Source organism: Anguilla rostrata, chromosome 6, assembly GCF_018555375.3.
Source record: "Anguilla rostrata isolate EN2019 chromosome 6, ASM1855537v3, whole genome shotgun sequence".
NCBI classification, from domain to species: Eukaryota; Metazoa; Chordata; class Actinopteri; order Anguilliformes; family Anguillidae; genus Anguilla; species Anguilla rostrata.
Window position 1 is genome coordinate 52,168,420 of NC_057938.1, and position 15,371 is coordinate 52,183,790.

General features: G+C 49.5%; 1 protein-coding gene across 2 annotated transcripts in view; it reads right to left on the minus strand.

The window, feature by feature from the left end:
- The window catches only part of usta (uronyl 2-sulfotransferase a), a 71,472-nt gene that overhangs the window by 27,916 nt on the left and 28,185 nt on the right, over nucleotides 1-15,371 (minus strand). Inside the window, exons 2-3 of one of the 2 annotated variants that reach the window (XM_064340461.1) lie at nucleotides 9,072-9,179; nucleotides 2,266-2,309 (exon numbers count right to left, since the gene is read on the minus strand). In XM_064340461.1, the coding sequence (XP_064196531.1) occupies nucleotides 2,266-2,309; nucleotides 9,072-9,179 (152 nt within the window). The remainder of the gene's footprint in view (nucleotides 1-2,265; nucleotides 2,310-9,071; nucleotides 9,180-15,371) is intronic. The other variant, XM_064340462.1, reaches the window with a different exon arrangement.

Consider the following 15,371-nt stretch of genomic DNA (forward strand, 5'->3'; position numbering starts at 1 on the left):
CTCAATGCACAGCAACTGTGCACAATTTGTAATTATTCTGTGGACCATCACACTCAAAGACCGTCTAACTCCTGCACTGATGATGTAATGAAACCAAGGGGACGGGTTCAAGCTGGCACTGAAAGACTGGACTCCACACATATTCTTTCCCTTAATCTCTTCATAAACAGTTTATGATATTCTGTGAAGGTAGCGGACACTCAAGCGAGAAAAGACAAACGTCCCAGCCGATTCGCCCTCTTGAAGTCGCCCTTCTTTAATTTATAACCGCGCCCCCTCTATTTAAGGTTTCACGGTTTATCCCCCCCCCCCCACTCTCATCTCGGCGATGCCCTAGCGCTTCTAATCCACCCAGAGAGGCAGCAGTGGTAAGTGGGGTCACTGACTGTACTCTTAATGGAGGCTTGCTAAAATTAGCAACAAAAAAAAAAAAAAACCAAACCTTTGTAAAGTACTCTCATATTCGCGGGTTAAAGCGAACATCAGAGGCAGGACTAATGACAGACCGGTGGTCCAGTACGCCAGTATCTGGTCTGATCAAGGCCACGTGGGGGTTTTAAAATGGCGGAGTTATTATTATTATTTTTTTTTTAAAGAAATCAGACTGCTCTGATGTGGCTTCTGATAGCTTGCTGGGAACACAGAGCGCCAGTTCCACACGTCCACATTAAAACATCCTGGCGATCGAGGGCAGTCTTATCCCAGGATGAAGACAGAACAGCATCTGGGAGAATCCGAGTAATCTTTGCCATCAAATCAGTCACTTAGAGTACGTAGCGCACATGGGCTCCCTCTAAATCGCATAGCATCATATAATATCCATGCTGTGTGAGAGACTGAGCATTTATCTGTCCTTACATTGTTCAAGGAACCTGTGCTTTGATACTAACTGCTTCAGATATTAAGAACGAGCAAAAATACGAACCAGAAAGGTAACCAAAAACTCATAACTCTCACAAATTATAAAGAAGCATCCACTGCAATACACCAGCTAAGACCATGCATCAATGATTATCATTATTATTATTGGGTTTAAATTTTTACGAGCAGATGTGTCTCTTGCTTAGACAACCTGGCCTCAATTAAGATTTTGCTTTAAGTTCATGATTAAACGTTTTGTGTAGAGGCAGTGCTGACTGACTGTAGCAGCTCTATGACATCATAATGAAATGCCCTGGGGATGCTCTGACTCCGGACTGTGACATAGACTTCCATCTATACATATTACATAGCGCAGGAACACGGATCACATGGGAAACAGCAGACCAATCAGAGCTCCTTCTCCAGCAGGAGAAGATCTCTGATTGGGCCACGCACTTTTTAAAGGTGACGTGGTTATTTGGCTTCAGCTGAGGGGCTTTCCAAGTAAACATGGCAAATAAATTAAAGCCCCAGACCTGCACAAATGCAATCAGAAAAAACTTGCTGATGCAAATATCTGCCTGGAGAGTATTCCCAGGAAGACGGAAAAAAAGAAAAGAACAACACGTTTGTCTGAAACCCCTTTGCCAGGGGCTAATGCATAATTGCGGAATTTGTACATTGTACACACTGTGAAAAAAGGAAAAGGAGAACAAGAGATGGAAAGAAGGGGGGAGAGAGTAAGAGAGTAAAAGATAGAAAGAGAGAAAGGGAGGAGAGAGGAAAGAGCCAGATAGTGAGGGAGATGGGAAGAGAGAGAGAGAGAGAGGGAAGGAGAGGGGAAGAAAGAGAGCGAGATAGTGAGGCATGGAAAGTGGGGGGAGAGAGGGAGAAAGAGAGATGGAAAGAGAGAGGAAGAGAAATGGAAAGCAAGAGAGAGAGACTGAGAAGGGGGAAGAGAGAGACAGAGAAAGACATAGTAAGGCAGGGAAAAAGAAAGGGTGAAAGAGACAGAGAGAGATAGTGAGAGTTGGAAAGAGAAGGAGAGAGAGATGGAAACAGAGAGAGGGAGACTGCGAGGGGGGAAGAGAGAGAGAGAGAGAGAGAGAGAGAGAGAGACGGAAACAGAGCTCCAGATTTACACAAGGCAGCTCTGTCTGCGGTAGGAGAGAGAGACAGACAGAGAGAGAGAGCGAGTGAGAGACAGAGAGAGAGAGAGAGAGAGAGAGAGGGGATCGCGGCCGGGCCGTGGGACGCTGTTTGTTATTTTGCGCGGGTTCGCCGCTCCTCCCGGTTGCTATGCAGCCTGGGAAACGCAGGCTGGCGGCACTTCAGAGAGGGAGTGCAGGGAGCGCAGGAAGCGCAGGAAGCGCGCGGGACAAAGGGAGGACTGTGCGCACTCACCCTGGGAGCCGGGGGCCCGTGGTCATCCACGAACGTCGACTCTCCTGTCAGGAAAAAAGAGAAGAAGAAGAAAAAGAGCGGGTGTTAGTGTGGAGGTACGGAGTGGTGGAGGAGCCAGAGTTCTAACCTGCTGGTTTTCACCAGGTACAGCGCAGAGGGACGGGTTAATCAGGCACACAATTAGTCTGATTCCCTCCATTTTAGATTTTGGTAAGAGAATACCTTCACACCTTTACATCAGGGAAGCAGGCGTCTTTCACACAGGTTGATTTATTTATGAATTTTTTCAAATATATATGTACAGTATATATATTTAAAATTCCCAGTGAAGAACAGCCACGGCCGGCAATCCAAGAAATGCCCCTTACGCTGTTGTTCCCTGTCACAGACCCCGGCAAAATCATTTGTATGGAGGGGTCGTACTGCTCAGAGCTCGGAGTGTGGAGCCCCCCCCTCCCCTCCCCCCCCCCCAGACTAAAACAAAAAGTCTCTTTTAGGCGCCTTCAAACGGCGCCGTGAAAGTGAGCCTCGCTCCCAGCGCCCCGGGATACAGCTCGCTCCCCCAACCCCCCACCCAGAAAACACACGGGTGCTATACTTCTCACCCCCCTTAGAACACCCACACCTGCGCGGGGGGGGAGACAGCGCTGTGTGTGTGCCGCACGTGCGAGGGTGAGGACCGCTCGGCTGTGCGCGAGAATCACAGGAACGGTTATTAATCACTCCAGACGATCGCAGCCCCGGACCTGCACGCTGCTCCACAGAGCTCCTGCAGTGAGGATCAAATCGACACTCAACAAACTGCCTGCAATAAGGAGGACGGAATGATACGACACCTGGAATTCTGGGTAAAAAAGCGGATATTAGCATAGCGTTTAGCAGCCAAGGCGCACTCCCGCGCGATCTTTCTTTGCCGTTTTTAGCATTTGTTTGATCACGCGCGTTTAAAAAAATAAATAAATAAAAATGGTTCCCAGGATTTGCCCCTGCAGCACACCTCAGAGACACGCGGGCGTGCTTCGGCCTGCCGGCGAGGGGAGGTTAACGATCGAGCTCTGCCGTTTGCACACCTGTCAGATTTTACCTGGCAGGCACCCCACAGCGACGCGGTCACACACCCACAGCGAGGCGGCCTCACCTGCACCTGGGCTGAGCCGCAGGTGTGCGCGCGTCAGACGGCCCCAGTAACTCAGGCATGCGGCCCTCCCGCCACGAGACTACAGACTCGGCTTTACGGGAAAGCATATAAACTCAAACAGGAGAGAGGGAGAGAGAGGGGGGAGGGAGAGAAAGGGAGATGGGGAGGGAGGGTGAGAGATGGTGAGAGGGAGGGGGGGGAGGGAGAGAGAGAGAGAGAGAGAGAGAGAGAGAGAGAGAGAGAGAGAGAGAGAGAGAGAGAAAGAGTGCACTTAGCACTCAATAAAATATTGTAAATATCAAAAGCTTTCCAATAAAGGGGCATCAATGTCAAAGTCATGTACTGTGGCTGAGTTCCCCCCCCATCACACGCCCCCCCCATGGGGGAGCACTATAATTCCTACCACCCCCACACCCTCTTTTCTGAGCCCACCTCAACAATCACTCACATAAGCAAGGAACCTCAGACAGTAAACACGATCCGGACAATCACCACGCCAGAAACATTCAGATCAAGAGGTGCCGGAACGTTCTTAATCCCACGGGACCATGGCAACACCCTGACCCCTAAATCAGACCTCAGAGCCGAACTCTATGGAACCCCGCGTTGGCCAGCGGAGGCCAGGCAGAGGGGATGGATCAGCAGGGCAGGGGGTAGATGGGATTATCGAGCACGGGACGCGTTTCCGATCACGCGCACTCAACTCTCGAGGCCCCCCCGGACGAGCCCAGGGAGCGTCTGCAAACGGCAGAGACACTAGAGGCCACATTCAAGGGGCCGTGTCAAAATTACCCGCACGTTTCTCGCCGTGACATTTACGCGGCCTTTTACGTTGAAATAAAACCTCACGACGCAGGAACGTAAACCGCCTGGTCTCCCAGCCTCATTCCATCTCCAGATGATGATGATGGCCCTTGGGCCTAATGGGGCTTATGAACGGATTCGTTAAGCACCTCATTGGCCCAGACGGAGATTAGAGGTCAGTTTCCCACACTGTGATGTCTTAAACAGAGTCACAAAGAACAGGCTTTATTAATTCAATAAACACTCCGATGCCTGCCCCTGGCAGAGCCAACGCAGAACCCCCCCCCCCAAAAAAATTAAAAGCTCACATTCCGCCCCCGCGACATTTAGAACTAAGACAATAGCCTGCTCTGACAGAGAGAGACCCCCGGTCGAGAATGACATCGAGAAAGAAAGTCACGTCAGGACGACTTCCTTCAGATCTAAGGACTTGTTTAGGATTGTGCTCCCTCTGTGCAAGAAAGCATCTAAAGAACAGCGGCTTTCTTCTCTAGCGAACCACTGCCAGGGGTCAACTGGAACAAGCCTGGACATTTATCAATCACACAATGAACCAAAGAGCTCCGTTCAATGCAGTCGGAAAGTACTACGTTGCTAAATTTGTGCAAAACATTTTCCAACTGTTATGTTTCCAATGTTAATGCAACACAGAGCGACTCGCACTGAAATGAATGCAACTGGATGAAACACACAACTGAATGAAAGACACACACACACAGACACACAGACACCCAGACACGAAGGCACGCATAAAGACACACATGCACCGATACACACACACACACATACATACACACACACACACAGACAGGCACAAACACACACAGAGACACACACACGTCAAGAAAATAAAAATAACAATCATTATCATTCCCCTGGAATTTTCTCTTTGGTCTTGGCTTAAAGTCCGGAATGCTACATTTTGGGAATTTTCACAAACATGCACTTTAAGGCACACCGTTAAATTAGCCGTACGAATCCGGCGGCTCGGTGAGCGAGGTTTCGGAAAAGATGAACCCCGAAACGGACTGAGGTGAGACGCAGCCACACAGGGTTTGGGACAGGGCCCCCATGCGTCCCTGTGGAAACGCTTAAGAAGCCCATGGCACTGGTGTCTTGGCTCAGCCCTCCCTGTTTTTGTGAATACATGGTATTTTTTTCCCCCCCATTATATCTCTATTAGAACTCTAATGCCCAAAGCATAAGAAACAGACTGTGACCACCCACTGACGGTGTTGGGGGGGGGTCGGGTGCAAAACTACATTTTGACTGCACCCCAAGCAGACATGCAGTACTCTGAAATGGTATTTGCCCCCTTCCCGATTTCCTCTATTACTGCATATCAGTCACACCGAACGGTTTCAGATCTTTAGATAAAACGTAATAGTGGAGGGAAAAAAAAGGGAAAAAAGAAAACCCAAATCACATTTTGGGGAGGGGGGGGTTGAGTCACTTTAACCAGCTCACTGTTTCCGAAGGGCTCCCCATTACACAGCTGTGTTAAACATCCCGTCTGTTCTGCCGCAGCCACCTGCAGCCCCGGCTGCCGCTGCGCATTACCATGACAACATTACGAGGTCGCCTGGGCGACCACCAATTAAACGGTACGACAGAGCAAGGGCTGGGGGGTGACAGCGCACCCCCGTAGCTCCAACCCGCCTCTTCACCCCAGCCGCAGGGTTAAAAGAGGCAGTATTTTTTTTGTGGGGGGGGGAGGAAGGGGGTTTGGGGGGTATGACAGTGCACCCCCCCGAGCTCCAAGCTGCCTCTCCACCCCAGCCGCAGGGTTAAAAGGGGCTGTATTTTTGGGACGCTGTGATCTCGTATTTTTGGAATGCTGAGAGCTGCAGCGACATCTGGGCGGGATACCCGCAGGGGTACAGGACTTTGATTTAGGGACTCAGAGCCCCCACAGCTAATCCCGGGACTGAGGCCTGGAGCCTAATTACAGACGGGCCCGGGTCCCCGCCCTGAGCGCCTGTGTTATGGGCGAGGCCTGCGGTCACACGTGCGCACAGCCCAGAGGCACAGCCCAGAGGCACAGCCCAGAGGCACAGCCAGCGTACAGCCGAAAAGCCCATGGTACACCTGCACACAGCGGTACAACCAATGCAAGCCCAGCGTAACAGCTGCATAGTCACGGTACACCAAGGACAGCCCAGAACAGCCAACGGTACAGCCCAGCGGTACAGCTCTGAGGCACAGCCCAGCCCAGCGGTACAGCCCAGCAACATAGCCCAGCAGAACAGCCGCCGGTCATCCGGTTCACCTTTCTGGCGTAACTGCCATGTTTGTTGTTATAGGAACGGCCCCCGGACTCCCCCAGCGGGGCTGCTGCTGTCTGTCTTAGTGCAGCTGCAGATGCCGGCGGGGGGAATTGGGTTTGGTTTCCATGGCTACCAGTCCAGGAGAAGAGCCAGGTACACGTATGAAGTCAGAACTTTTGATGACTTAATCTCTTCCATTTTAACACACACACACTCCACAGATCCATGCACACACACACACACCCTCTCACACACACACACACACACATACCCACACACACCCTCTCTCACACACTCACGCACAGCTTGCTCCTTTAACATGTCACTATCAAGTTAAACTGATATTTTACATCTTCTTTAAAACCAAATAAAATGAAATGAAACAGAACCAACCAAAACATTAACATACTTGGGATAGTACACAGTCAGTTGAGGGAATAAATTTGGCTGGATGGACTGAGCTCTGCTTTTACAAAGCATACATTAACACGGTGTGCATGGTCACAAATTCATTCAGGGTAGAAAAGAAAGGGCTTAAACCTATTTCTACTTATGTGGTCATGCAGACTACAGACCTTAATAGTTGACTTAACAATATTCAATAACACAAAATCAGTTGCTAAATTTGAAATTCGGTTGTATGGTAAAGTGCTGATGATTTCACCAAGCAATGTCCTTGATGGCGTCAAACTACGAGCTTCCTGAAGAGGGCAGCATGCAGGAAGTACGTCTGTGTGATCCTCGTCCAGTACCAGTCCAGACCAGGGCTGCCCAATCCTGTTCCTGGAGATCTACCCCTTCACCCGTACTGCCACACACTTTGTTAGTTTATTTAGTCTGCTAGGACCGAAGCGACAGATATTCTGGGCGGCTTTCATGTCGAAACTAGAACGCACTAGTTTCACCGCAGCCCACAGATGGGCAAGATAGGCCAACACCGCCTGAGTCTTCAAAACAAAATGCGTAGTCACGCGGAAACAAACCAAAGGAGGCCGTTCTCATTTTCGTAAAAACTTCCCATTTCAGCAGACGTTTGCTGAGGCAGACAGACACTGCATTCAGCAAAAAAAAAAAAAAAAAAAAAAAAATTGACACGGACCATTTGCTTCAACTAACATTTTATAATATCACACCAGGGGCCTGATTTACAAAGACCTTTGAACACACGTAAATCCTTTCAGCACACGCAAAACTAATACCACAACCAATGAGTGGTGCAAAACAAATACCACGACCAATCATCAGTCATGTTATTGGTTCTGCGTGTGTTTGTAAAGGTTCTCCCCGCGCTGAAGGTCTTAGTAAATCAGGCCCAAGCTGTTGCAAACGTGCCACAGGCTGACAGTCATACAGTGGCAACTGGCTGGGACTGGGAATTACACAGAACTGCAGGAAAAAACCAACACGCAAATTCTGAGAAATTCTGAGAAACGTGCCTCTGGAGAAAAAGGACAAGAAGCTTCTTTAACCCTTTAAGGTGTGAGGTCACAAAGCATGCGACTGGAATGTTCTCGACTGAACATTCTAACGCTGATGCAACAATCACTGCTGGCGACTGAAAGCAATGGGAGTTCTTTAAAGGGTTAAAGGCAGAGGGCTAGATTCGGCTAGAATCCGTCTTTCACTTTCACAACCGCTGAATTTGCCATTGCAATTAGCCACCAAACCAGCGCAGGGAAAAAAGCTGATAGAATCTTCCAGCTGCGCACCTGACGCCCGTTTGGCTTCTGTGTCCGGCTGGAGCAGCTGACGCTCCCACGGGATGGGACTGGACTGGACTGGACTGGACTTGACTGGACTGGACTAGGCTCGGAAGGAGACGGAAGAAAAGCGGATTTTCGGTGTGGAAAACGCGACGTCATGTTCCCATTTCCAGCTCACCCCTTGGCCAGACCTCACGCTGAGGGACCTATTACCCGAGCGGTCCTTTTAAAATACGAGCACTAGTCAGGCCTCCGTCCGGCCCTCATTTTCCACACAAACAGGTAGAGCAGCGCATTCGGGGTCCGTTCGGGTCCAGCACGCCGTCGCCGAACGAAACTGCACTGTAGCGACACGGCTCTCTCGCTCATCGGCCTTACGTCACCTCCCTTCCGTTATCCAGCTCCTACATCACGTGCGGAATCCACGAATCTCACATTTCCCATATGCCATCGTAAACGAACGTGACTCGCCTCCTCTCCTGCGGCAGCTACAGAAGCACCCCCGTCGACGTCGCGTGGCCTGACGGAGGTACGGCCGAGGACCGAATGGCGCTATGAGCACGACATAAGAGGAGCTACGGCAGCTCATAGGGGGGGTTATGTCAGCTCATAGAGGAGTTAAACCATTGGGTCCTCCACTCTGCGAGGCGCTGGCAGACGCACGACACACACAAAGCACAAAATGGCTACTCTCTCGCCGGGCGACCGAACGGGATCGGTCCGGTTATTTTCCACATAAGCGCTGACACACAGAGCCCCAGGAGGAGGGACTCACGGTTAGTACGTCAGAAGCAGGAGAGGGGGCGTCAGACGGTTACTGGTTTAGTGCTCGGGACAGCGGCCTGCACATTTAAAAGTTTTTTCCTGGGTTGGCTCTGCCCAGGAATCACGTACCTTTCTTCTCCTTCCGGAAGGTCAGAGGCGACCCCTTGCCGGGCCTGTCCCTGTGGACACTGTGCCTCGAAGCCATTCTCATTGGCCAGTGACTTTTCCCAAACACGCCTACAAGGAAAAGGGGACATGAAGGCCATCTTCCACACATTCCCAAAGGAAAGGGCAACAGTACATTATACTGGTCGAGGAACCGGGCTTGTGACTCCAAGGTTGGGGGTTCGAGGCGGAACTTCCGCTGTATCCTTCAGCAAGGTACTCGACCCTGAATCGTTTCAATAAATACTGGTGTGGGGAATCTATCGTTTCTGACCAAAGTAAAAACATTTAACTTCATCACAGAATACATATATTACAGTGTGCACTAAGTTCTAGAAATGGCGTGTACGTAAATAATGTAACACTGTACCGAAACCATCAGTAATTTACTCTGCATAAAAACGTCAGCGAAACGGCTAAAATCTTATGTGATGAAAAGCATGTCTCTAAAAAATGTGCACACTACAGAGACCTCTCTTCCTTTTCATTCGCCCTCATTCACAGACTAAATTTTTATCTCTCAAGTGCAGGACCTGACCTCCAAACTGTGACCTCAGAACTGGGAAAATATTTACAGGTTAACCGACAGGACTAACGGTCCTTCTAACAAACCCTTATATGCAGTGACCTTAAAGGCACCACAAGACCTTTTTTTTTTTTTTGGTCAGCACGCGAACACAAATTATGACAGCATACCCATAGTTCCTTTCACCAACTCCCCCCCCACCCCGCGTTCCCACTTCCGCGTGGGAGGGAGAGAGAGAGCCTCCCGCAGGGGCCTTTCAAAGCACAGCTAAAAGACCCCTGCGTCTAACCAGGCAACTAACTGCTGGCAACCGCTCCCGACACAGGAAAATTCCTGGGTTTGGCACAAACAACGCCGTTTGTCAAAGTGACAGAGCGCAGTCGGGCCACCGCAGACTAACGGGGGAAGGCCGTTTCTGTGACAGGTAGAGGCAATGGCGTTCGTTTGCGAACCGCAGGTAACAAACCGCAAGGTCTAAACGTAATAGCCGCTAAAAGACCCGTTTAGACTGCCCCGTCACGTCTTCTTGAAGAGGGAAAAGAGCGTCTCTTAAGCAAAGCCTGCTGGAATAATGTTACAGAAACGCAGAACCATTGCCACGAATCCGCAATGAATAATAATTCAGCTGCTTTTTTGGCCAGACCTAGACCTCTCACTGGCCGGTCCTTCTGATCTCAATGAGCCTAACCTGGTTAAATAAATGGAAAACAAAATCTTTTGTTTAAAAAAAATAGCCAAGAAATTCCTCCTATCACCTTTCCCCAAGCGAGTACTAAAGCAAATAACCCCCGCGTCCAAATCAGGGTCTGCGGACACGTGACAGAAAGGAGCGGAAGCTACAGAGAGGGACGAGCGGTTTGCAGAAAGAACCTTCGCTCTTTTCCGTTCCGAGAAGAAGCGCGGCTTCCCTCTGCGGCTCAGTGCAATTAGCACACGCGTTTCTGTCTTCACCTGCCAGTTTTTTTTCCCTCCGACGCCAGCTTCCTGTTGTCAGAGTTCCCACTCAGAGCACTTCCACATCCATGACAGGCCGTCCCGTGTGAAAAAGAGTACGCTGAAGTATACTATTTTACACTTAAGAATGCTTGAAATATAGTGAAACTTTATGTCAAGTAGCCTATGCTTAGTACACTATTTTTTTTCATCGATGAGACAGACAAGTGCACTGCGCAAATACAGAGCTGAGAAGACAGCAAACGTGGACTTCACATTATGGAAATAAACTAAACAAAGCACGCTATGCCACATTGGTTTTCCCTTATTCTGTACAAATATTACACTATCTGGTCTCATTCCTGCTAAACCGTTCACAAAGCAGCATTTTTCTTCGCAAGAATTACATTTTGATCCAAAGTGTCTCTGTCCATGTGGCGTTTGAATCAAGCCTCTCTTTTTTATCTCCTGCTGGGGTATTCTCTGTTCACAAACCCCTCCCCTTTTCCAAGCAACCCAAACACCGCCTGGGAGAAATCACACCTGCCTCCGCTGAATTTAGACCAACAAAACGCATCTTCTAGAACAGTTTCTCTCGATTCGAGGTCCAATTGTTTCCCCCTGAGTAGGGGTAGCTAACGGAAAAATACGTTTCCTCTTCACGGAAAACTTGCTTTCATTTCAGTGGAATAAACAAAATATCGGTTTTCAAAGCGAACCGCGTGTTTTAGGCTTTCGGGTTAAATAACTCTCGTCTTGTTTACGCGTGCTTGGTAAGCCTACTGTTATCAGCGTAACTGTTAAAATATTTACACTGTACGAAATAACGGTCCCGTGTCTCTCGAAAACACACACGCATACACAAACACACGAAGGTGTAACATATCCATCTCACCCAATCAGCAAAGACCTCGAAAGCTGTAATTTCCACCAGACCAGGTGCCTCGTAATGGCAGTCCCTGCCGCTACCTCCCCCGGAGGTCCGCCGCCCGCTTCGTGCCTTTCAATTAGCGCGAAAAGCCGCTAGGTTAACAGGCGATTAGAGCCCCTTTTACACATAATGATTTCAATTATACAATCAAGGACCCAAGGAGAGAGGGGGGAAATCAGGGAGCGGGACCACCAGCTGAGGCTCTGATATTCCGCCGTCCCAGCTCTCTCTCAGAGGCGCGTGGTGGTACAGCGCGATCGCGCGCCGTCAAACGCCAATCCAAGCGGCCATTTTCTCTCAGCTAAACAAAACTTTACACGCTGCCCCCCCACCGTGACCACAGGTCTCTCTCTCTCTCTCCCTGTTACCCCAGTTCCCAGCATGCTTTGCTTCCTTGGGCATCGACCTGTTAGAATAGAAATGATCTCAGTGCTAATTTACCAACAAATCGTGTAGTGTAAAAAAGGGGGACTAATTAAAGCCCAACCAACCAGAATAAGAAAGGAGAAGAAAGTTGTATTTAAGGTGAATAAAGTAAGAGTCAGAAAGATGCATTTGATACGGTGGAGTGAGATGGAGTAAATAAGGCACTGCAGAGAGGGGTAAGTAGGCTGTAGTAGGGTGGAGAAAGAAGGATAAGATGGAGAATGTAAGGTACAGTACATCAGGGGAAAAGGTTTGTGAAGGTGGAGTAAGGTGTAGTCAGATTTTATAAGGGAGGTGCAGTAAGAAGGGATGCATTAAGATGTAAGAGCACAAATGTGTGATTAGAATGTTCTTGACTGAACATTCCAATGCTGATGAAACGATCACTAAAGGTAATGGGAAACAATGTTCTGGAACACTGACTTAGAAATCTGAAAAAAAGAACTACACTTCAAAGGGGGTAAAAGAGTGTTAAAGGGTCACAGTGAGATCAGACGACTTAGAGAGCGTAAGATGGTGAGGAACAAGACCAGAGAATTTTAAAGAGTGTCATATGGCGAGGTCTAAAAAAAACTGAGGTTGTGAGTTCTGGCATTCTGGCGGGATTTTCCCCGAGCAGGACCCCATCCCCCCGGAGGGAGGGTGAGAGGGAAGGAGAGAGGAGGAAATAAGAAGGGGACGAGTGCGGCCTGCTGAGCAGCCTTACGCCAGCCTCCACATCCCACGCGGTCACGTGACCCAAAGAAAGCATCGCGGCAGAAACATCTGCGCGAGCGGAGGAAATTAAAGTCATTTCGGGGTTTGGCTGCGGCTGCGTCTCTGCACTGGGGAAGGTGTGTCTGCATACGGGTGTTCTGCAGGGGGGAATAGGGCAAGTAAGGTCCAGACTGGAGGGGAATTCAGAAACCCTGTACCAGACATTAGACTTCAAACGCATATCTTACAGTTCAAATATCTATATGAACGTGTGTAGTCATGTTTGTATACAGTCAATCAGTCAGTCTCTCGCTCACTCGCTAGCTACAGCAAGGACCACAATGGAAATAAGTCCTGTCATTTTTGGGTTATCCTTGATGCTCTTTCAATTGTGCACGTACATCGGTGTTTGCAAACATGTAATTGCCCTTTTAAAGTGACTCGTCAAATTGATAAACTAAAAAAACGAAAACTCGCACACTCACTCACACACTCACTCACTGACTCACACACTCACTCACACACTCACTGACTGACTCGCACACTCGCACACACACACACACACACACAATACGGTTTTGTAAAATTGACAAGGAAGAAAAACAGGACCCCTGTCTGTGCTCCGCCGCCAGTTTGGCCCAGGACGTGCGACGGAATTCCTGAACTTCTGCTAAATAAAACAGCCGAGCCGAGCAGCTCCGAGGCCCATCCACAGGGCCCGAAGGGTTTCACAGGGAGGTCAGAGCAATGAGAGCAAGCACCCTCAGAGCAAAGACCTCACCCCCACCCCCCCATCCCCAACACCCCCCCTCCAACCCCCAAAATGCGTTCTTGGCTGATCCCTTCATTAAGACATCAGGAAGGATGCATGTGCTCTTCCCCTGTTCCGGGAACCCTCAGCGTGATTCTGCGAAGCTTTTATTGGGACGGAATTCCATTTTGGGGGAAGGACGAGCAGCGCTGTGTTCAGCAAAGCTCCATTTTGGGGAAGGACGAGCAGCGCGGTGTTCAGCAAAGCTCCTCGTGGGCCCGTTGCCCGCCCCACTGTCACAGAACACATCTGAGCTCCCACAGGGATGGGGACTCAGAATACAGGCCAGTCTATACGGATGCACCGGTCCTAAAAGTACTAGTCCTCAACGCACCGGTCCTCAATGTACCAGTCTCCAGTTAACCAGTGCTCAAGGCACCAGTCCCAAAAGCACTGGTCCTCAAAGCAGCAGTCCCTAAACCACCAGTCCCAAAAGCACCGGCCCCAAAATCACCAGTCCCCAACGCACCGGTCCTCAAAGCACTGATCCCACCGGTCATATGGCGAGGTCTAATAACACACCAGAACACTCTGTTCTGTACGCACATAAAGGTTAAGTTACATGGCCCCTGAAAACCAGAAATTCATTTGTGTCCCCAGTAGGGGACATGAGTCTCCGGGTCTTAATCTCAAAAACCATACATTCTACTATTCTGAAACTTGTTGTCCTGTCAAGAGGACTTTTTCGGCTGAGTCTCAGAAGGATATAATTTAAATCCCCCTCTTCTTCCCTTTCCTTCCTGTTGGAGCACAAAAGGAACTGCTCAACTGTCACAGTTTCAATTTTCCCGAGTGATCTTAACGTGGGCTTACATGCTGTAAGACGATAGGTCCACAGTTCAAGTCTTCCGCTGTTCCTCGCACTGCAACATCTGGGCCCCCCCCCCCCTCTCTAAACCGTTTAAACAGGCAGGAGTGGAACCAACATCAAAGACCCCCCCCCCCCCATAATGACATACTGAAGAGTTCCATGGTAACCTCCAGTAACGTTCTTAGATTTTTAGTGCACTGAGTGCACCTGCACAGTCTAGGTGCAGAAAGGTTTTAACACATCAGAGTGCGATCACTAATACTCACCATAAATATTTCAATGACTGTCCATGCAAGACAAATGCTTCCCCACCCACCCCCACCCCCACCCCCCAAAAAAGAACTGCATGTCCATCCAGGTTTTTCAGCGAAAAAAAGCCAGACTACGGAGAAGTCCGCGCTAGGCCTCGCCAAGAAGGACAGAGCCGCGATAAATAACATCAGCAAAATGTAATCTCCAGTATTTTCATACTGCCTCTTGCAATTTCCCTCCCGGACGCTAATGGGACTGAAGACTTTACTAAAACCAGATACTGTACATTTCTTTACCATAAAGTCATGATTTAAGTCGCAGATGAACAGGTTCCAAGGCTGAACATAACAACCTGCCATTTTGTGACCTCCCAAACGTACAGGAACAGGAAGAGCCATTAGAGGACACCTGCCACACACAGTGAGGGGGGAATTTGACTTAACGTGTACAGCACTCCTATACGTGAACTACAAGTACCCTTCAATAAAAAAGGGGTCATTCCTCTCCAAAAAAAACAATTCACTATTTTCCACAGGCCAGTTTAAATATCAGGGTCAGGGGAGGTACCGACAGAACAAACACAACGTGTGAAGACTGCTTGTTTTGGCAGGGGGAGGGCTTCATACTGCTAGAGCCCTGGATGGGTTTTTCTTTTTTTTGGGGGGGGGGGGGGTGAGGCCAGGAAGAAAGGCGAACGGTATGAAATGACAGACGCCATGAACGGGTTGTGGGGGCGGGTCTAGTCAAAACCGAAAGTATATTTCCACAGGAAGAGGGATCTCCACTGCCCACAGGGCACTCTCCTCAGCGCTGATCCAAACATCGCCATATTCCCATTCCCCCCGCCCCCCCCCCCCCCCGCCCCCGCCCCCCTCTCT